The sequence below is a fragment of the Fundulus heteroclitus genome, chromosome 4, assembly GCF_011125445.2.
Source record: "Fundulus heteroclitus isolate FHET01 chromosome 4, MU-UCD_Fhet_4.1, whole genome shotgun sequence".
In the NCBI taxonomy this organism is placed as follows: Eukaryota; Metazoa; Chordata; class Actinopteri; order Cyprinodontiformes; family Fundulidae; genus Fundulus; species Fundulus heteroclitus.
Genome location: NC_046364.1, coordinates 31,860,849 through 31,885,016, shown reverse-complemented (window position 1 = coordinate 31,885,016; position 24,168 = coordinate 31,860,849). Strand labels below are relative to the sequence as shown.

Below are 24,168 nucleotides of genomic sequence, written 5' to 3'. Positions count from 1 at the left end.
TACAGCTGGAAAACAAAGTTTTGAGCATGTTAATTTCCGCAAACATATTTGTAAAAAGCCTACTAACATGAAATTGACACCAGATATCAGTAACAACCAAAGTAATCAACACATAAAAAGTAAATCAAGAGAAATTGATTAATAAATTAAATTATGTTTTATTAGAGTTGAATGACACAGGGGATAGGTATTGAATACATGAGAAATATGAGAGGCAAAGCACAGAAAGTCAAGAAACCCATTGAAATATGTCACTATTTAGAAAGTAACCCTGATTCCCACTATCCATCCATCCATCCATCCATCCATCCATCGTCTTCCGCTTATCCTGGGTCGAGTCGCGGGGGTAGCAGCATCAGTAGGGAGGCCCAGACGTCCCTCTCCCCCGGCCACCTGGGCCAGCTCCTCCGGGGGAATCCCAAGGCATTCCCAGGCCAGCCGAGAGACATAGTCCCTCCAGCGTGTTCTGGGTCTTCCCCTGGGCCTCCTCCCAGTGGGACGTGCCCAGAATACCTGACCAGGGAGGCGTCCAGGAGGCATCCTAACCAGATGCTCGAGCCACCTCAGCTGGCTCCTCTCGACGTGGAGGAGCAGCGGCTCTACTCTGAGTCCTCCCCGGATGACTGAGCTCCTCACCCTATCTCTAAAGGAGAGCCCAGACACACTACGGAGAAAACTAATTTTGGCTGCTTGTATCCGGGATCTCATTCTTTCGGTCACGACCCAAAGCTCATGACCATAGATGAGGATAGGAACGTAGATCAACTGGTAAATCAAGAGCTTCGCCTTTTGGCTCAGCTCTCTCTTCACCACAACGGATCGGTACAGCGCCCACTTCACAGCAGACGCCGCACCAATCTGCCTGTCGATCTCCCGCTCCATCTTCCCCTTATTCGTGAACAAGACCCCAAGAGCTTCCCCCTATCAGTGACACTTATTATCACGTGGTTTAGTGCTAACTGGATGGCTTATAAAAATGTTTGCTGGTATCAAGGTAATGCACAAGAAGCATTTAATGATGGGTAAAATGAAAAGATGTCTCTTAAGACCTGTGCAAACCTCATGGTCGCAAAATATTGATAACATTGGTTGCACCATTGAAAGGACATGTTGGAACTGAAAAGAACCTCATTTCCCCATAAACCAGCCACAGCCTGGGCACTTCTTGCAAGACCTCAGAAGAGCTGTCCAAGGTTTTAGTGCTTTTTTCTCCTTGTAGTGTTTTCTTTGACTTTACTTGACTATTCCCTCATTTTTAACACTCTTGTTTTAGGGGACAAACGCTGACAGACATTTAATTTGGAACAAGACTCTACACAACCGTACTTTGAATACAACAATCAAAATAGCAATTTAAGCATGGCATACTACAATGTAATAGCTTACACTGAACATGTACAGACACACATTTAGACGAGCTTATATTCACTGGGACTGGGACTGAGTATTTGGCTGCAAAAACTGCCTTAAGCAGTCTTGCCTGTGTCATCATCGTATTTGATTTTTAAAAAACATTAGTAATTCAAGCACTTTCAGAAACACCCAAAGCAACGTCTGTTAAAACTAATACATGCATTAAAATGTTAATAGCCCCAAATGCTACAACTGGAAAAATAGCTTGTGTTAATTGGGTGAACAGGTATTGAATCTAGATAAAATCCAAAATGTCAATTAATGATGGATATTTCCTCCATCTCAGTAGATGCAGGGTAACTGTTGAACTACCTAAAAATAGGAATAAAAAGTAACACAGGCATTAAGGTTACATGTGAGTGTTTAGTTTTTGTTATTTATTTATTTTTGCTTTAAAATAACTATGCTGAAACAAAAAGAACAATCACTGTTTCATTTGTCAAATGTCACCCCTAAAGGAAGAGCTGGAGACAAGGTCATTTATGGAGGCAGTGTGTGAAATGGTGCAAAGCCGCATGGTAATCACAGAAAATGAATCAAAATCAGTCATGCAGAACTTGCTCGGCCTTTTGCAGGTAAACACACAGGCTGCAGTAGTCAGTTTTAAAGACTGAGTGAATGAAACAGGCTTTAACAAGGTGGTGATGATGGGGTTGAAGTAGAGCTAATCAAACTGATCGCTAATGTCAGCAGTTAGTCATCAAGGTATCATTCTTGCCTGGTTCATCTGAGCTTGACTGGACCCTAAAATGTTTTGGCTCATAAAACTATTGACCTAGTTTATAAGTATGTAGAGCTTTCAAAATTGATATAAAGCATCCGAAGCACAAAATTTATTTCTACTTAACCCAATTATTCTCACATGCCACTAACTCTTCAGAGGTTTATTCCATACTTGGGTACATCTGCCACAACTACATATGCCAGTTCTACTATGGGGCATCTAACCGCTAACTGATCTTGCAGGGATTCAGTCTGACTTAGCTGACACTTACAAATGCAAGAGCAAGTTAGCCAATGCAGCAAGAATTCACTAGAGCATATACCGGAAAAACTAATGAGAAATCATGGTAAGAGACAAAAAAGGACAAACTGGAAGATTTAAAAAAAATAAAGAAACTGCTAGACCCCTCTTTAGTTCTAGAAATCTAAATAACTAATCTATGATGGTTCTCATGATTACAATGCATTGCCTAGTGATTATTGGAAAAATATATTTTGTCTAAAAAATGTCTAATTTCACTAACATAGCTCACTACCATCAGGGTGTGAATGTGTGTGTATGGGTGTATTACTGACTGTACTGTGAAGCGCTTAGGGGTCGTCGGACTTGATAAAGCACACTACAAGTACAAGCCATTTTAAATTCAATCAAACCAGATAGTTTGATTATTGTTTAAAGTAGTGTCCAGTTCCAATGTCTTGTAATTTTACTATATGGAAATAAACTGAATTACAGTTTAAGCAACCATAAACAGCTAACAGAGATGTTGCAGGTATTACCAGTAACAATCCAAACTTTTAATAGAGAGATGTTCGTGGTACCCTTAACTATGTCTATGCACAGTGTGGTGTACTTTTACCGAACAGCTTGTAAAACACAAATCATCAAAGCTATGGAGTACTTACTTGTATAGCTGATATTAAAGCCTTTCCCAGTATTGGAATGGTCAGACTGGAATTCCAGTCTCATAATATGTCCATTCGATGCAATCTGTGATGGGACGTCTTTCCCTGAGAAGGTCCCAAATGTTGTGGCCTCAGAAAGACCTAAAATAAAATAAAGTTTAGAACAGATTTTCAGAGTGGCATGTTTAGACATAATGCCAAAGGACATATCAGTGAACTCATTAGTCTCAATCAAGACCAAAGAAACTATTATTCATACTAATGATAAAAAGTCCCTTCATTTTCTACATCTAGGGCAACCAGAGGACAATTTTTCTAATCACTTTCTTCTAGTAATATACATGTAGTGAGCTCAGTGTGAGGAATGTTGTCAAAACACTTCACAATGCAATATCTGTAATAAAACGATAGGATGTAAAATGAGCAGTGATTGATCTGGAATACTACATGTTAAGATTGTGTTTTTTTATGTGTAGAATCTCTGTTTCTTTTTATTCCTGGACAGGACTTTGAATTAGCCTGTATGTGAATTATGCTAGACAAATATACTTCCCTCTTCTATGATTGTCGTTTCGGTATAATTAATAAAACAGCATGTCTTTTTTGGCATTAATGTGATGCAAAAATTATACTATTTTTGTCAACCAATGTTGAACTGACTGGTGAAAATAAACTTATTAACATAAACCAAGCAAAGTTATATGATGATGGATTAAAATAACATTTTTTGCGTTAAGACCAGAATGCTCACATAGACTGACTGCAGAGGGCCCTGTGGTTAGCCATCTTGGCATCAAAATCTCCAGACATAATCGCACTGACATCTCTCACAAGCTGACAATACTTGAAGCGAATATTCCAAAGGGAACTATTTGTTTACACAGAGGACCTGAGAGAACATTCAAAGTACAAGACTGAGTATTGGATCCAAATTTGACCCTGGAGAGAGAAGATTCTCAGAGCTGAGACATGTTAACTGTGCTGTCTAACTACAATCAAAATTTTCCAATAATCCAGTTAATCAAATCTAGTAAAACCTTATCTTACTAGACAGAAATATAATTTTGATAATCCATGTTCAGTGAATATTTAGCGATTGTCCCAGTAGTCATAATAGTCACTATAGGTATAGAATGTCTACAATTGTGTTATGGGTTCTTTAGGTATGCTGAAGCTATAGGCAAGGAGAATTAACAAGCTGATGTGATTATGTATATTGCTATGGAAGCGCACAAATAAACCAGGGATCAGTGACGAAAATTAGTTTGAGTTTTTACAGTCATCCCAAAAGCTTTTATTCCCAACCCACATCAGATAGACACAATATTTTCTAACATCAACACAAAAAAACAACCCAAAGACCTACAAAAGAATCCCAAAAGAAGCCAAAAACTATGTAAGCCTAAAGTTGAGGAAAGAGGGGTAGAACAAAACAGGGCAAATATGTTGTCTTTCTCCACTATCTACCATTTCGATTTTTAATATCAACCTAGCTGAGGACATTAGGCAGTCGTAAAGCAGCTAGTCCTCATAATACCTCTGGACATAGAGTCAGATTTGCCCTTATCCATTTCACATCCATAGCGTACATTTCAAATTTGACCTCATTAATTATACGTACAATGGCCTCCACAAGTTCAATGTGTTGATGCCCAAATATACTCAGTTGCTTCCATATAATTTGGTTGAGTCCTTTTTTGTGTTAGCAGGCAAGTGAACAGGTGTAGCTAATAAAGTTTCAAATGAGCTCAAGTTTCATAAAGTGGTGATAAAACATCTACAGTTTCCAAACTGAACAGTTGTGTCTGAAAGGTGGGAACAAAAATACACTCAGAACCAAGGTATGTTTACAATGTTGATTGATTGATAATATTTTGTGCTCAAACAGATGCTTTGCAACTCGCTTAGCTTTGTTCCTGATTTCAGAAGTTTTGTTTTTTTTTTATATTGAAACTTTAACGTCTAAATGTTGCATTTAAGTAGTACTCTAACAAAGTTTAATCAAGTTATGATTAAATTATGATCTAAATATCAGCAATAGACGGAGTGAAGAAAACAATATTATAACAAAGAGAAATGCCTGTGCAAATTCTCAGTTATCTGGGTCATCGTAACAGCAAACAGGCTTAAATCAGAGGCAACCAGACTTTCGCTCAGTTCTTTCTGAAAACGGTTTGACGCCTATCCAGGAGTCTTTGTGAATTCTGGTGGCCCATTCTTGAGCAACTTGCAGTTGGTGTGCTGCTGATTTTAGAGGACATGGAGGCCCATCCTCCTAGGCGCATTCTAGGTCAGACTTAGTATGTGCCTAGGAAACATACCAGCTGACATACCAGCTGTGATAGAAAAAATGTGCCTAGTTCGGTTACCTCCGATTAAGCCTGTTTGCTATAACAAAGAGAGGACCAGAAAAGAGCCCAGAAGGTATCTACTAGTTAGTAATGAAGTTTGTCTAATGTTTATCTAATGTACAAACAAAGATATACAAAAATATGCCTATAAGACTTAAGAACATATGGAAACTGGCTGTTGATGACTAAATGAATTGCCACTGCCACAAGTGACACTATATTCCAGATAAAAAAAGATGAGATTACCCTTAGGTAGAACTTAAATGATTAAACATAAAACAGACTGTAAGTGATTAAGAACATCTCTTTATCTATTGAGCAGTTTTTTATATCTTGGATTTGACTAACTGCTCAGAGCGACAGCTAATTCTGGGTTGCACAAGTGTTTGAAAAAAAGACCAAAAAAGTATATAATTACAGTAATTTAGTTCATTTCTGCTCTGACCAGAATTCCTATCTCCAACTGAGGTGAACAACTTTTGAATTTATGCTGCAGTAAGTGGTTTTGACGTTTTTCAACTCATAACATTCGGTGTACACAACTAAGTCACACAGGCTGACCAAAGTGTAAAACCTGAGATCTAAGGAATAATGTGATATAATTCCCAACCATCCATCCATCGTTCATTAAAGCTATAGTTGGTAATCCTGTTCACAAACACTTTTTGTTATACTGGGTAAAATTATCCTTCCATCCTGAAAGTAGTTAATACATTATGTATTCATAAAAAGGAGGTTAAGAAATAATTATCTGTGTGAGCTGCAGGCCTCTAAAAACTTTAACCAACCTCTACCATTTGGTCTGAAGGACATGGATTTGTCAAAGTTTTATTCCTGCTCTCACCCATAGACATTATATACTCACCCCCTCTGTCCCTCAAGTTCTGGGGGTATCACCTTATCTATTGGTTGTCCCACATGCCAATCATTATGATGCGCTCACGTAATGCCAGTGTCTGTGCTCTTTCCTTCTGAGTTTCGGCTTGCTGGCTGCGCATGCGCACTTCTAGTGTTTATGTGTGCGGTTAACTTAGCAGCTAGATTTGTGGTTAGCCCATCATTGTAGCTCCGCTGCTGTCATCATAGACTTTGAACATGGCTGAGAGTAGCAAGAAGAGAACCGCGTTAATGTTTGTGAGAAGAGGAAGGCCTCAGTAGACAGAAATAAAACCAGAGTGGATTTGTGAGATTTTGTTTGCACAAACTCCCTGAAGAGTGGAGGTGCAAGGTAAGACGGTCTTGTGCATGCACAGTTATTCAAAAAGGGACCTGGGGATACTTCTGGAAAAATCGTCCAACTCTATCTTTAACCATACTGGCATAATCCATGCACAGTTGTGCAATTTGTACTGGCATGGGAGCCAATCTCACGTGATCATTCTTGGAAAAGCACTTCTCAATATTAAATTTAAAGTTAATTTCATTTAACCCGTTCACCCAAGACTTTTGAGAAAATATTCTGTGAACTGAAGAGACAAAAGTTGACGTTTTCAGAAGGTGTGTGTCCCGTTATATATGGCCTAAAAGTAATAGTGCATTTCAGGACAAGACATCATACCAACAGCAACGAATGGCGGTGGTATTCTGATGGTCTGGGAGGATCACACATTTCAGCCTCCCAGGAAAAGCTTACTCTGTGGTGTTGTAGAAGGCTCCGACTGATTGTTAAATCTCAGATCTAGGAGGAGCAATTTGGCTTTCATAATGGCCGTGGAACAGTGGACCTGATCTTTACCCTTGCAGACATGCTAAGGAGGTCCTGGCAGTATGCCTCTTTGGTCTACATGTAATTTGTGGATTTGGAGAAGGCTACGACTGGTTATCAAAATCCTTGTATTTCCAGAGGTAGGAACTGCGTAGACATTCTAAGCTCACAATCAAGCTTGCTCCAAATGTGCTCTGGACTTTGCTAAGAACGTTCCTTGTCACTGATCCTGTTTGTGGTGTTCATGGACAGTATCTCAAGACATAGCCACAATCCGAATACCCATATAGAGCAAGGACTCTTTAGCCAGTAAGGAAGGTGGTAAGAAAAGTAGCTTGTATGCTCCCTGCCACAACTAGTTTTGCCTAGGAACCCCGCAACATCCCTTACGGACACTAAGAACGATGATGTGGTTCTGTATGCACTGGAGCAGTTAGCAGTTTTCTGCTGCCCAGATTCTGTCCCAGATTCCAACCCAATCTGGGATAAATAGAAGACAATGGATTGATGGACGGAGCTGTTTGCTAACTTTTTCACAGTTGTTTTAATAAACTTTACAGACTATTTCAATTCGTACGCAACCATGTGTATTGTGTATGCTGCCATGGTCAAAGTAGGGATATACCCATCGTGTTCTAATTACAATTTTAGAAAACAAGTAAAACAGCAATTTAACACAGTTGTTTTTTGAAGAAAATGCTTACATTAAATTAAACTAATAATGGCTAATTGATAACTGATGCAACTGTTTGTTTCAACATAACAAAAAATATTGTTTATTTAGGTTCGGCAATGAGTGGAATATAAAATATCTGTTTCTGTGTATGTAAAAACAGCTTCTTTTATTTCTTACTGTCAGGATTGTCAGTGGATACAAAGAGGAAAATCAACTAAGAGTTCAAAGAGGGACATTATTTTATGGTATCTTATTCAAAAAGAAAGATCTAGAGAAAAATATTTGGTAGATGATGTTACTATATCCAATTCAGGTACATATGCAATAGTTTTTAAAATAAATTAAATACTCATAAGGTATACAGTTTAAACCAATACCTTGAGGTTATTTACAGTGTATAAGCATATTTTCTTTGTGCAGTTATTCAAAAGTGCGAAAATCTAAAGGTGCCAAAAAGACATAAAATGCCTGGTTAGATCAAAATTAAGGTTTTTACACTGGACAACAGAATATTCTGCTTGGGGACTTTGTATGTAGTAATATTCAACAAATTAGAATATTATTTAAAAGTTAATTTATCGCAATAATTCAATTCACTAAGTGCAACACATTATATAAGTAGGTTACGAAATTATGATGATTTTTCTGCTACAGTGGAAGCACAGCATTTAAGATTTGAATATTACATCAGACAAGAAAAGTCAGTTTTATACAGAAATGTGGGCTTAATCAAAAATATGTTTAATACCTGCCTTATAGGTAGGGATTTTTAGAGTACTTTTAATCTTATAAACAATCCTAATTGAAGTGTATTTTATAATTTATTTAATATGACTGTTTGAATATGTGATACAAACCTAGAAAAGAAAAAGCATAGAATAAAAAAGCTGAATGATGAATAAGTGGGCATTGAGGGCCTGTTGATATCTGTTTATGTTATTTCCTCAGTGTGTGACAGTCTCAGCACAGGTGCTGGCCTGATCTTCAATTCAACACACCTGCTCAACTCCACCCTGTCTGCAATTAGTTTTCACTGGTTCCACCTGCTCTCACCTCCAAATACAGATCAGCTGCCAGTGCTAGATTGTCTTAAGCCATCTGTGTGAGCATTCCAGCGTTTCTTGTCCTGCCTGCCTGCCTGCCTGTCTGTTGCCTGACCCGATCCAGCCTTCTGTTACCGAGCCTGCCCGTCCCCTGTTCTGATTCTGTCTGTCTGCGCGAGAACCTGACTCGACATGTCCATGGATATCTAAATCTGCCTGTCTTGGACTGCCTACCTGTTACCCGACCTCGTTCTGACTGAGTACCGAGCCTGCCTAACCTCTGCTGCCTCTGAGCCTGTTAGTGACCGAACCTGGACTGGACCAGGATTTAGCCTTTTGGATCTCCCTGTTGGAACCTGCAGTGGATCTCTGCCTCTCTGAACCCGGACCTCCCCTGCACGTCGAGAATCCGAGACCACTTCCTGCTTTTAAATAAAAACCTAAAAAACGTCATTGACCTGTGATTCGAATCTTGGGTCCAGTTTTCAATTAATAAATTATTTACATTAAAAGGACTTAAGAAAACCGTTATTTTGTTACACGTTTTCCCATCTTTTCTCCTTTAGTACTGACATTTATTTAAATCAATCCTTAATCCTATTCCCCACTTTTCCAAAAAGCATACCAAATGTTGCATCAGGTCAACGACCATCAGATGCAATCAAGTCAAACTAGCTTTCAATATTGGATTATTAAATGCTTTAAGGGTGTCATGTTTTCAGCCCTGCAGCTCCACCACTGGGCTGATTGATAATTACCCTCACCTGCAAGCTGCCACTCCCTATTTAACCAGCTGCTCATCTACAGCTCAGTGCAAGATCGTCTGTTGCTCTGGTCACAGCTTTCAAGCACTGTTCCTTGTTCCACGTTCCATGAAGTTTTCTGGTTTTTTGACTCTGCCTGTTCTTGACCACAGATTTTGCCCAGTCCTCCTGAAGAAGTCTGATCTCCTGTTGCCGAACCCAGCCTCCCTCTGAATCTGCCTCCAGCCTTCTGTTTATTGGATTTTCTGTACCTGAGACCCATCTGTGCATGACCTGGACTGATTCTACTAATGAGACACTGGTTGGTTGTTTTTTGTCCCTGTTTGTCCCCTGAGCTCTCCAGGCAACTCCTTTGCCCATTCTCCCCAACCTTTGGACTCCCCATTTCCAATCTACCTGTGAGCCCACACCCTCTAGAGCCCCTTTTTTCACGTTCGTTCTGATAATAAAAGTTTGGTGTATTGGACACGTGTTTTGGCTCCGTTTTGGGTTCTGACTAACTCTGAGTTATCGTTACAAAGGGTCCTGTTTGACTAATTTATATCTTATAATTGAGCATTAAAACTTAAAAAAGCCTGATCAAAATATGACATACAAACTTAAAATGTAATGGTCCCTTCTTGCTCATTATCTGTTTAAAGAAAATTATGTTAAATACAATCTGTATTGGTAAGATTTCATATCATGTGAGTCGGACGTGTTTTCTCACAAATGTATGTCTGATATATACAGACACCAGTCATTTATTACTAGTGACTACAAACTGAAAGATGTTGAAGCAGACTCTTGCGAGAGCGCTAATTACCTTACTATTTTCTAAACACCTCTACAGAAGACGAAAGAAAAATCCCTGCAGATGCAAAGGTTTTCAGCCAGTCAGTTAAACACAACTTCATCCTGCCTGTCAAACAGGGGCTTAACTCGAACCTGCCAAATCAATAACTCTGAAATGTGGAACAACAATATAATTGCTGTGTTTTACATGAGGTGAAAAAATGATCAATGTGATGAAATAAAACATAAAATAGCAATTATATTTCTGTCCAGGTTATTGACCATTCATTCTTTAACCTAAATGCAGTTTGTAGCTTACATTCCCTGCTCATAAAGACAACAAGATGAATAAATGTTATCACTTCAATAATTTAGCAATTTAAAGGAGGGCTTGGCAATTCATGTTTCAGCATTAAAGCATCAAAAGTCAACTGGAAGCCATAATTTCAATTCTTTAAGCCATTGGTTTCAAGCTCCAGTCCTTGGGGACTGGTGTCCTGCAACATTTAGACGTGTCCCTTGCCCTATACACCTGTAATCTTGCCTGCAAGCTGAATCCTCACGATATTTGTGTATTCACAAACACATGAGAAACCATCTTGTCCCACCAACATCTCAATCGTTTGGGTCTGAATCAAAAACAGTTTTGACCAATCACGTTGTAATTTCATGGTTTAAGATGGGGCATACCAGCTGTGATAAAAGCAAGAGCTGCTGAGCCCACATCCGAACAAAAATGAGCATAGCAGCACAGGAGGACTCAAACGTAGCTGCTGCTATCACATCTGTTTTGTCAGAACCCTCAATTTCTTCTTTGAATAAACAGCAAGAATGCCTTGACCAGCTTAATTTGTTGTGGTTTCTCATGGCGCCTGCTTGATACCATCATTTGCTAAAAATAATCTTTGGTGAGTGGGCACTAGGTGTCACTTTGCCCAATAATTTGGAAAAGTTCTGCTGAATGTCCCTACTTTCCCTGAGCGGATTTGATGGAAAAGTCCCAGATTGATAATGTGCAGAACATAGAGTGCTACACATTATCAGTTTGACTTGCCAGGTTAATACACCTAATTGAAGTGCAGTCAATACAGTCAAGCTCTACAGAACCATGTTAATGAGCTAATATTTGAGTCAGGTGTGTTCAAGCAGAGATGCATCGAAATGTTGCAGGACACAGACCCTTGAGTACTGGAGTTTGAAACCACTGCTTTAAACTGATGAATGAAACCGTAACAAATAAATAAGAAAAAACGCATTGTATTTTCAGAAGATTTGTACCTTCGTCTTTAACCACCAGCCAATCAAACTGCGGTTCCAGGTCAAAGTCGGAGAAGAAGAGATGTATCCGGCTGCCTGGCTCAGAAATTATCAACCACACGCAGTTTAAGTTGTTACCATACTCTTCTGGGTAGTTTGGGGACAGCACTGTCCCTGACGGAGCCGTGAAGTTGAAGAAACAAGAAACTACAAAAAGAGAAGTGGAAAAGGGATTAACTTATGAAATTGTAAACAGGTTAACAAAGACACGTGAGCACATAAGTAGAAAAAGTAAGACATTTCAAAAAATATGTTTACTTACACACACAACTGGGTTTGTTTCCAGACCACTGGTTATTGTGCTGGCACGTGATGGTTTTTTCTCCCACGAGCTCAAAAGCCGACTGGCAAAAGAAGGTCAACACATCACCGTGCTGAAAGCGATCGCCGCTACGACGACCAAACGCAGGCACCCCGGGATCGCCACAACCTCCCCTGTCAATTTCTGCGACACACAAACAAAGGTCATACTTCACCTCTGCCAAACTGTGCCAGCAGTTCACATAGTGATAAGAAAACATGATTTCCATCAATTAAAGCTATTTGTTAATCCTGTTAATAAACATTTTTTTATTGCACTGGGTAAAATTGTCCTTCCATCCTGAAGAAGTCAATATACTATGTGTTCAGAAAAAGGAGGTTAAAAAAAATCAATCTCTCTTGGAGCTGCGTCATTCTGACGCGCGCAAGTAACCCCAGTGTGCGTGCATGTTCCTTGTTAGTTTTTGCTTGCTGGGTATGCACTTCTAGTGTTTATGTATCCAGTTAGCGGTTAGCCGTTCATTGTAGCTCCGCTGCTCTCACCGTAGACTTTGAACATGGCTGACAGTCGCAAGACGCAAACAACGGTCATGTTTATGAGAAGAAGAGGAAGGCCTTGGCAGAAAAAAATAAGACCAGAGTGGATTTGGGAGAATTTTTTTTCATGTGATCCCCCTGAAAAGTGGAAGAGCAAGGTAAGACAGTCTTGCGCGTGCACAGTTATACAAAAAGGGACTTGGGGAAATTTCTGGAAAAATTGCTGACCCTAGCTTTAAACTGCAGCAGAATAAGGGTTCTGGCATCAAAAGTTACTATGATGGCGGCATGTACAAAGCTTCCCAACTTACTGTATCCCGCTCAAATGAGGAAAGGAAAATAAATAATTGACATCCTGCTGGCCTGCACATAAGAGATGGTACTCATTGGAATTTAGAGAAAAAGAATCATGTAGTTTCTCCATTCCCAGAAGATATTTTATAGTAACAAAAGTTAGACATTTCCTAATACTGTCACGAAAACTGTTGTTTTGGTAAAATGAGATAACAGATTATCACAAAAATACTGGGTTTCCTATGTTCTGACCGTGACATAAAGACAACAGAAACATAGGTATTATCAAGGTTGTAGTGCCTTGCAAACAAACAGTCTTGTTTTCTTTATGCACAATCCACATGCATAGAATCTGTGTATGCTATTTTCTTTATTTTAAAACTGTGTGTAATTAAAATAATTAATATTCCTCTTCACTATTATGTGTTTCTTGGGCTATCACATAAATCGATTAAAGTTTTAGGTTGTAAAGTGATGAAAAGTAAGAATTTTAAGGAGTATGAATACTTTTGCATTGCCTTATAATATTGGTATGTTTATTTTTCAGTTTCAATATTGTATCTTAATAAAAACTGTTTGGAATGAAAATAACAGACTCATCATACCAAGCTTTGAAAGAAATGTCTTCTGTATTATTCAGCTGTGCAGTGATGTTGCAATCTGTGAGAAATTTATATGATTACTTCCCTTCTTACAGTTAATTGCCATCAGGGTAATTGTAGTGCAATTCTGTTTTAATTGTGAAAGACAAAACAATAAGTGGAAGCATATACACACACACACACGGTTGTTTTGAAAAAATAATGACATTTAGGAGAAAAAATAAATGTTTGTCAATCTCTTAGAAATTGACAATCTGTCAGGTGTCCGTCAGCATGCAACACATGATCCACGTAGCCCCTGGATAATGATTTGGACAAACACATCTTTATATAAGTTACGTATTTATTTTTTTATGTGAGTTTTCCGCTTTTGAGCTAAGTTGGGATGCGAGTATGCCCACAGGAAGAGAATACTTAAGGATGCCTCAGATGTGTTTGTGGCACACAGCTTTCTGTCACACAGATGACAAGTGTCAGGATGGATTTCAATGATCCTGAGCCCAAAGTTAAGTCTGTCATTATGCTGGTAACTAAGTCCTTTTTGTTTCATCGTTTATCATTGCATTCTTTTCTGTTATGTATTTTTTCGCTTTCCTGTTTTAAAACTTGCACAGTTCACTGGAGAGTAAAGATTTTAATTATAGTTTGAATTAAAAAAATCAGCTTCTGATGTTTTTTTTTCTCACTCATGAATAAGGTTTGCTATACACCGAAGACAATTCTATTTTTAAATATACAATGTAGATGCATTGCAAGTCCATCTGTGTAGTAGAGGGCTATGTTGTTGCCTTCCCAGTCAAATCCCTATTGTGTCAGGAAGGACATCCAGCATAAAAGATCTGCAAAGTCTGTGCGCAAGTTGTAATGGCTTGCTGTGACAACCCCAGAATAAGAGATCTGCTGAAAGGATGTAGATACAATGCAAATGCATACACAATTGATTTCAAGTTCTTGCAAGCATTTTCTTTTCTTTTTGAAGGATGAATATAAAAACAGAATTTATAAAAAACTGATTGATGTGGGTAATTGAAGTTTACTGCTTCTCAAATTAAAATTAGCTTTTAACATCCAATAAGAGTAAATTGTCTTATTGTTGTTTTTCATTTTATAAATGAATAAAATCCAAAAGCAAATGTAATTCTCATTTAGCGTGCTGAGTTAAACACATTTACTGAAACACGTTAACTGCATATTTCTTTGTTCAGCAATGATACAGATAAGAAAATAATGCATATATTTAAAACTGATAATACCAGTTTTAAACATATTTCATGAAAAGAATTGTCTTGCGGAAAGATTGAAATATAAATAATTTAGAAGGTTATTTATTTTAAAGCAAACTGCCACCAGACCAGAAATTTTGCAACAGCGTGTCAAAAAAGCTTTAATTATCATAGGGCTCCAGATTTGTTTATTATATCAACACTGTCATTCATTTTAATAATCCACAGGGTGCACACAAACACACCAAGCTTCTCTGAAAAAGAAGCGCAGCCTCATGTCATTTACGAAAACGGACGCAGATTTGGGCTGAAAATCTAAGAGAACTCAGGGGGGGTAAGACTGATCAAAGCGCATAACGTGGTGACGTTATTGCATCTGACAGCATCGCATATACCCATGCAAGGACAGACATAAAAACACCACAGGCAGTTGTTGGGTTGTGATGAGGGAGAAAATATAAAACTACAGCATCTTCTGTAGATCATTTAGTGCTGTTAGTACTTCACATTTTGATTTTTCTTTTTTAAAATGCTTGACTGTTGTTAGATCAATCTTGTCACTTTTAAATAGTTTTTTTTTTGGCCTTAACAAAGCCAATATCTAAAGATGAAAAAGCCAGGAATATACCTTGATAACTACAAAGCTACCACTAGCTTTCAACTCTGTCTTGGTCATCTACTATTTTCATCATGATTTATTTTTTGAAGTTCTCAGAAGTAAACATGATATAATATATTTTATTTCATTGTTGATAGAAAAACATTTAATCATAAAGCTACAGCTATATGATTTCACTCATTGCAAACCAGATTATTTCAACTCTGTAAATTTAAACATAAGTAGGTTTAGAAAGTGACATCCTGGTGATCTCTATTCTGTTACTATATATTCGTAAGTGTGCCTGGTCCTGGAGTGTCAATGATGTCATTGCTGTAAACAAAGCTAAATAAACCCAGAGCCCAACTTTTATCTGTTTCATTCCCCTTCTGCTTCTGTCCTGGCATCATGTCCCATTACAAAGCGAGGAAGGCCTAAACACAGGACTAAAAAAGTAAAAGACAGAATTCACAGCTGCAGTCATGTGAAAAAAAAAGAGACCCTAAGAAACTCTGTAGGTTTTTCCAAACATATTCGGACATGTAAAATAAGTTTTAACAGATCTTAAAATATAAAATTATTATTTTTTTAATGTTTGTAAAAATACAATTTCTGATGGGGGATAAATTAGGACCCCCCAAAATTTATTCCCACTTAAAATGCCTATAATCACAAACATGTGAATCACAGCATTTGCACATCAAAATCAGAATCAGCTTTATTTGCCAGGTATGCGTACACATACTGGATTGTACAATGCTCATCATGCGTTTATTTATGCGATAACACACTAAATGCAGTAGAAAAATTTAGAACACTGTCTGCAGTATAGAAAACACATATGAGCACACTATAGACATGTTTCAAAGACAGAACAACGGCTACATTACATTATTGCTGATTTCTGCTAAGAACTTCCAGTTTGCGCGATCACTGGATATTTTTCGGTTTGTGGTCTGAGTTGTAACTGAGGACAGCAACTCTGTATTGTGTTAAATAAAGTCACATAAGAGTCATGTCGTCTTCATCTGCATGAGGTACCCCCGACCTCACGCAAAACTGAAAAAAATAGCGGGGACATTTATCACGCAGGTGCCATTCCTGAGTCTTCCCTACAGCAGCAGGTTATTACAGAATGAGAAAAATTAACCACATCCACCTCCTCATCACTTATTTTACAGGTAAGCCATGCTCGTGATGAGCTTAATCAGCCTTGTTGGCTGACTTCTCTGAGTCATGTAGTCAAGATTACAGTGCCTGTGGTCCAGTGGACCTGCGCACCACTGGCATGTATGCATGCTTCTCTGTCTGAGCGTGTACACAAGTATGTTTCTGTGTGCACTAGAATGATGGGGAGAAATAGTGCTATGAACAAAACATAGGGATTTTTATTGTTATTATTTATTTAAAAATCGTATTGGGGTGAAGGGCTGGACTCTGTGGTGATTGTAGTTGATTGCCAGTAAATGGGTCTGGGTCTTGTATTATCTCATAGATGTTGTGAAAGGCCCCACAGTCTGCAGCAACTTCAAGTAAGAAACAACATGAAGCAAAACGCACTGAGAACACCAAGGAGCTCAGGTCAGAAAATGTAGTTTCCACAGTGCCTCGTCAAATCCAGTTTTGGAAAAACACAAGATAAATATGGGAACAAAACAAAACAGGTAAGAGGTGGACGACCCCAAAACCCAACGGGGAAGAAAGAATTGCATCAATCAGTGTTAACGTGGAAGCAAACTGTAACCATGAAGGAGCCTTGAAGCTCCTCAGCACAGAATGAAAAAAATGTCACACTTTTTCATATAGCTGTACATTCCATAAAGCTTAGCTTCAAAGGGAATTGATTAAAGGCACAAAAAATTACACACATACACAAGCACTAAAAAAAAGCACAACAAATTTACTTACATGGGAAAACTTGGATAGTAGATGCTATTCCACTTAGATGACATTGAAATTGAACAATTAGGGCATTGACAAACATTCTTCCTCTCATACAAATTAACATCTCTTACCACATTAGTGAAAGTGTTTTTCATTAGAAGTGGCTCGGAAATGTGTTAACACTGAAAATTTGATTTCTGTTTGCTAAATACAGGTCCTTTTTTTGGATGTGCTTGTCTTGGGCAGCATATTCAAGAAGCATGGACAAATCCCTAAAAGTCTTTGCAGCCCTATTTGCATTAGAAAGGTATAAATATTAACAGGAGAAAATGCTTTATTCTAATACTTAAACATTTTTTAGTTGTTGTATTGACTTGTTCCATGATTACAAAAGTTTTACGTAGTCAAAGTATTTGGCAAGTTGCATTCATCAAATGATATAAAACCATATTCAGCACACACACGGGCAGTCTTTGCAGTTGTTGTGGGGACCTGGTATTAATAATATATGCCTCTCGGGTAGCTTTAAACTTTACTAGAAAGCTGTCATTTTCACTTTAAACCAATGATGTCGTTAGATCTTTTTTGGTGGGGCCGAAGCTATTCATTGTTCATCATTAATTAACTGCTTTCCCGGATTGCTGTGATATGTTACTGTATACGTGTGTGTGCATAATTCAGAGGAAAACAAAACACTGTGATTTAAATCCATATTTTGTTTTAGAAAGAAACCCTACCTTCATAGATAGCCTTGAACCCTGCAGAGCCGATTGTGTCATCTGACTGCAGGTGTAGCCACATCTGATTCGACAAGCTCACGATGAGATCAGGGACGCTGGTACCAGTAAGTCTACAAAGACACAGCCGTAACAAGCATTACCTATACATCAGTGTCCTGATCCTTTTATCCTTTTTTACTTTGGTGTAATATGGAGGGGTTTCTGATCTGGATCACAGAGTTTAACATTTGAAATGTATACCCATGCCTCTGTCTCTGCAGTTTTTCTCCCGATTGCCTATATTAACTTGTTCTATTCTGCTACATGTCAGTTATAGATAAGAAATTATTACTTGGTGCTTACACATAGAGTACCCTCCGAGTGTCCCCTATCTTTCCACCGTCTCCCACAGTCAGCGTGTCATAGCCTCTCTCCAGATCAAACTCTTCAAATGACAGCTTTATAACCTGAAACAATGAAAAGCAAAAAAAAAGAAAGATTGAAATGGTTATAAAACATCAACATATTGAAAGCACTAAAAGGCTAAAAGAGCAAAGGGAAAAACACAATAAAGAAATTGTTTTTGTCATCACATTCTCATGATTTTCCATTCATACAGTTTCAAGCAAAATGAGCTTTTAATGATTATATGACTCTGGAAAATTGAATGTCAAGAAGTGAATGAGGGCTTCATAAACAACCACCTCTTTAACGGAACCTTAAATAATATGACTTGTGCTTTATTAGATTAACATTGGCCCTTGCTGTATAGATGGTGTCAAGCCAATTAAGACGGTTAAGGTGATTTGTTATTCTAATGGAAAAAAAATCCTTTCTGTTCAATTATAAGTCGTAGTTACATAAAACTGCCACAGATGGCACATAGCCTTTTAAATAAAACCAAAACCCCACCTACAGCACAACACAAACCAATTCCAGGTTACTGCTGAACAGTAAAAGTCATTTCAGTATTAATGTTTTCTTGACGTCATCACCACAAGAAATTGCATGAATAAAGTAATGGTGGTACCGCCATTAAAACAAAGTGGGAAACTTTGATTTGAACAGGTTGACACAATTTGTCAGCTTTGAAAAGTACTTACCTGAATAGTCATGAAAGCTGAAAAAAAAAATTATGGCACATAAAACGGGAATCAGATGACATATATTCAAGTGAAGCAGCATGGAGCTCTTGAGTTTCATTGTTAATTGGAAAACGAATAAACTGGTAGTGTTCTGTCTTGTTGGGATCAGTTCGTTTCTAGCTTGCCATTTTTTCCACTTCCAATTTACCTTTCATAGTCGTTTCCCTCTTAAACCTGCACCTAAAAAACAAACCTGATTATTCCATTGTTAAATCCTCTGTTCACTGTGTAAAGTGTGCGAGCAGATACATTTGATTAGGTGCAAGAAGGACATTGCTTCACTCTCCAAATAATATAAAACAATAAAAACTAAAAACATTATTCTTCTCAGCTGGTGTTGTGGACTCCCTGATTAGCCAGGTTGTTATTTGCTACCGGAGTTAATGTGAATTGGTCTTTTGAAAAGTCACAAGTTTTGCTTCATATCAGATAAATTTGCATAACATGTTTAGAAGCACAGACTTCAAACTGCAGAGGAGGGCAGTAAAGGTTATGCTACTTCTGGTAATAAGTCAGCAGTGTTCTGCATGAATGCATTCAAATGAGTGTGTTCACGAGTGGAGCTTACATTTCTGAGAACTTTGAACTAAAAAAACAATGTTTTTAGATGAGTGAATGTAGCTTACTTGACTTCTCTGTTTGGGAAGTGAACGAAAGCTTTAGAGTGTATTTTTCAAGTGCAAACCTTGGATATTTCACTGACAAAAACCTGCAGAGATTCCCCTTAAGACTCACTCTGGTTGGGCAAGCGGGCAACAGAGATTTTGGCCTTCTGAGGACCTACATTGCTGATTTAGGCCTATGTCTCTTCTTGCTTCAAACCTGACCCTGTTGCCTTCGACTTACCAGCATACATAAGGATATAAATTGAAATCAGGTTGCTCTAAGGGGTATTTTGAAGCCCCCACCCCCATTGCCATTGGTGGTAGATGGGGTAAAGAAATACAGAGAACTCCTCTCTCCATCCACCCTGCTGATAAGTAACTGAGATCTATTTAATATCAAGACTGAGTGATAGGCCGTGGGCCAGAATCTGTAGGACGCTTCCTTAAGAAGTTTCGTATGAACTGTCAGGGGGCAACTTTCTTCCACCAGGATAAGTTGCTACACATAGCAGTGATCTCAAAACACCAATGTTCCCACGTTTTCGCTTGCACATTAATAAGTTATAGCCGATAAAAAATCTAAACTGTGGCGCTCCGGTCCAAGAGGTCACGTGATTCGATTTTTGCTGCTCAGCCAATCAGATCGCTGTATTGTCAGCTGTGCGCGTTCATCAGTTCATCATGGCTGCGCTCGTAAGATGTTTGTATGCATTTGTTTCCAGATGAAGAAAGCCCAATAATAGCATTTTCTGGCGCCAGCTGGCAGAGATCTTGATGGCAAGAAAAAAATAAATAGCCCAGACCATCTGTCCATCCATCCATCCATCCATCCATTTTCTAACAGGCTTATCCCCGCTGGGTTTGCGAGGTGCTGGTGCCGAGCTCCAGCTGTCAATGGGTGAGACGCGTTGTATAAACTCGTTGTGCCAAACGAGTTATCCCCTTCGGAATTTGTAGAATTTTGTATTGTATTTTTGAAATCAATAAAAGTTTTAACCTCCAGCTTTGTGAAGTCTAAATATTTTAAACATCACATTCTAGTAAAATGAAATTTATTTTTTTTAAACTCCTAATACGTTGTTCTATTTTTAAAAGAGACATATCTCGTTTTCTTAATACGGTTAATATCTCGATAAGGTTCTTGGTTGAATTAAAATCTTATTAAATCTGATAATTTTGGCTGTGCCTTTATTCAGTGTTCATTTGATCACACGTGAAATCCGCTTTATATAATCTATTCATGCGGGTTTAGCTTACAAAAAAGAAAAAAAGAGAACCAGCAGACAGCTGTGATGGACTTAGGAAGGTGGATTTTGGTTTCAGCAGACAGACATTCGACAATCTAATAACATAAAGCTAATATTTTCGTGACACATCTGGAAATGACCGTTTTCTTTCTCATAACGTATTATACTGGATGGATGGATGAACGATAATGTAACGACACCATTGCTATATTTCGTTAAGAAAAGTAAAACATCCTCATTTCCACGCCTAATAGGTTGGAAATGAGGCGGAGTTGACTAGATTCATTCTTCCAGCTGAATGCGCTCTTGGCGCAGGGAATACAAATTCTGGCGGGGATAAGTCGTTTGGCACAACGACACCTGTGCTATCCTAGCGCAGCAGGTCTTGGTGATATCACAGTAAATTGGGCAAAAGTCTGGACTATTTCTGCCCTGCGATGGACTGGTGACCTGTCCAGTTTATACAACGCCTCTCGCCCATTGACAGCTGGAGATAGGGACCGGCACCTCGCGAACGCAGGGATAAGCGTGTTAGAAAATGAATGGATGGATGGATGGATGAATGGATGGATGGATGGATGAATGGATGGATGGTCTGGGCTATTTATTTTTTTCTTGCCATCAAGATCTCTGCCAGGTGGCGCCACAAAATGCTATTATTGGGCTTTCTTCGTCTGGAAACAGACACAACAGAAACAACCATCTTACGGGCGCAGCCATGATGACGTGGTAAACTCGCTCAGCTGACAATACAGCGATCGGATTGGCTGAGCAGCAAAAATCGAATCACGTGACTTATTGGACTGGAGCGCCACAGTTTAGATTTTTTATCGGCTATAACTTCTTAATGTGCAAGTGAAAACGTGGGAACATTGGTGTTTTGAGATCACTGCTATGTGTAGCAACTTATCCCGGTGCAAGAAAGTTGCCCCCTGACAGTTCATACGAAAAGTCACCGTACAGATTCTGGCCCACGGCCTATGACTGACCTCTAAAAGGAGAGGAGCATGAAACAAAGAAAGAAAGAACGAAAGAAAGAATGAAATAACGAAAGAAAGAATGAAATAACGAAAGAAAGAAAGAAAGAAAGAAAGAAAGAAAGAAAGAAAGAAAGAAAGAAAGAAAGAAAGAAAGAAAGAAAGAAAGAAAGAAAGAAGGAAAGGTGCAGCATTTATTCCATTATGCTTTTTATGTTGATTTTTGTTGTTGTTTGTATTGTTTGTTTTACTTTAAACCGTGTTTGTACTTTGAAACATGTACTTAAAAATACAAAAAGGCAGAAAATAAAACATAACTTTCAGAATAGAAGAAAAACACTACAGATTTAATGTACAAGAACCGTGAGGTCCCCATTTCCACAGTTTTTTATTCTTCAGCCAATTTACAAAATACAAAGTAAAAACCAAAGCAAAAATATTGGAAAGTGATGAAACAGACTATGCGATCACACCTTTGGACTCTGATGGAGGATCCCAAATATGCCCCAATATGAAATAAAGAAATAAATTATTTATCAAAAAAATAATAATATGCTAATATGTTTATACTGTTAGATAAAAAAAAATATTGGCATGGCAAAAAGGTAATGGCTGGAACCGTTCTATGTTGTTAAAACAAAAGACAAAAGTAAGGAAAAAAGTAAAAGTAAAAATGCATTTTCCCACATATACAATATGTGGGAAGGTAATTTGACTGACATGTTGGAGCAACAAAAGAATCCATCTTTAATTGATGAAAGAGTAACAAAAGACCACACTCCTGAAACTTAAGGACCCTTGATTTTTTTTCTTGGCAGCATCCTCAGCCTCATTCATAGTTAAACGAGTAATTTCTGGAAGCTACACCCTGCATTCACACCCCTCCACTGTTGTACACTGAGAACCTGAGTGTTGAATCCCTGACTTACAGGCACCTTTATGGCTGCTGTGGCATGCATACAGCATCAGTTCATCAATCTGCTTTGCACTCTAAAATGCCGCAATACTGGCATTCCATTATTCGTTGCTTGTTCATTATTTATTAGATGTAGATCATATCCCTGGCAGCATGGATAATGGCATTTTCCTGCCATGCTCAGATATCCTCAGAGCAAAAAAGTGCTGGTCTTTATAAGAGAAGGCCCTTGTGTATTGCTGCAGAAACCTGTGATGGTGGGTGAACATGCACTATTGTGCATAGAAGGCCATACGATTGCAAATCACAGTACAGTAACAAAAAACTTTCTGTAGGTGATAAGGAGTGTAAAAACCATTTCAACAATTCAGATTCATCCATGCACAGCTAAGCCTTTGCAGTGCTTTTGTGAAAATAAAAATGGTTTGGAAATGTTCAGATCATGTTTAAGGATAGGGGACAGTCTGAGGGATTAACTGCTGTCATGACAGGAATGGCAATGAAGCCTTTGTAACTCTTTAAAGTCTACATTTCTATTTCAGTGCACCTTTCCATATACAAAAAAGAGCCCCCAGTCTTAGGCAAACAAGCCAAAGTGTGTTTTGTGCAAAGAAACACTGACGATGAAGGCCAAAAGACTACTTGTAGAAAGCATTTAATTGTCTCAGTGTACATTGGATGTTGCACCCCCAAGCAAAGTGTAGTTTTTTTCCAAAAGAGCTTCAAATAACGGGGAAAATATGCAAAACAACTGGCTAACAACAAACATATGGGCATATTAACATACTATGATGAGTTAATGTGCTTTACCCCTCTACAAGAGGGTTCAAAAACTTTGCTCTCTAATTTGCTCAAACATAGGGAAAAGAGTAAGAATAAGTAAAGGTATTTGTAACTTCTATCCTGAAAAACACACTGATTTCTTTGTTTTCCATGGGAAGTTATTGTCTTTTGTCAGGAGAACTGTTCATACCAAGGTGATAATAAAGAGGTTTATGTACACTAACCTGTTGAAATTATTTCTATGCTTCCAAATTTCTAGAGGCTTTTTGTTTAATTAATGTTATTCGATTGTTGATATTATGATGAGCCATTGTTGCTTATCTGTACCAAGTGTACATGTAATAATTATTTATATATACTGAAGTATATTGTTAGTCATGCAGGTCATGGTCATGGTAATCCCTAGAGCCTAAATGGAAGGTACTGGTAAATGGCTTGTACTTGAATAGCGCTTTTAACTAGTCTGACAACCTCAAAAGCCCTTCACACTCATTCACCCATTCACACCCTGACGTAGGTGAGCAATGTTAGTTGCTACAGCTTCCCTGAGACAGGCTAACAGAGTCTGTCTCAGGTCTGTCAATGGCTTTCGGCAGTAAACAGTTGTGATAAGCATACAGCGACTACATCCCTCTATAGTGTTTTCTTTTTCATATGACCTCCATTCTTTGTTTTTCCTTAACTTGGTGAACAGATTGTCAATAA

At 38.2% G+C, this 24,168-nt stretch overlaps 1 protein-coding gene across 1 annotated transcript in view; it reads right to left on the bottom strand.

Moving 5' to 3' along the window:
• LOC105919706 (CUB and sushi domain-containing protein 1) overlaps positions 1–18,253 on the bottom strand; it is a 201,299-nt gene extending 183,046 nt beyond the window's left edge. The window contains exons 1-5 of the mRNA XM_036136395.1: positions 18,154–18,253; positions 17,809–17,921; positions 11,935–12,117; positions 11,634–11,819; positions 3,043–3,183 (exon numbers count right to left, since the gene is read on the bottom strand). Of these exons, the coding sequence (XP_035992288.1) occupies positions 3,043–3,183; positions 11,634–11,819; positions 11,935–12,117; positions 17,809–17,872 (574 nt within the window). The 5' untranslated portion in view covers positions 17,873–17,921; positions 18,154–18,253. The remainder of the gene's footprint in view (positions 1–3,042; positions 3,184–11,633; positions 11,820–11,934; positions 12,118–17,808; positions 17,922–18,153) is intronic.
• Positions 18,254–24,168: the final 5,915 nt, after the last annotated feature.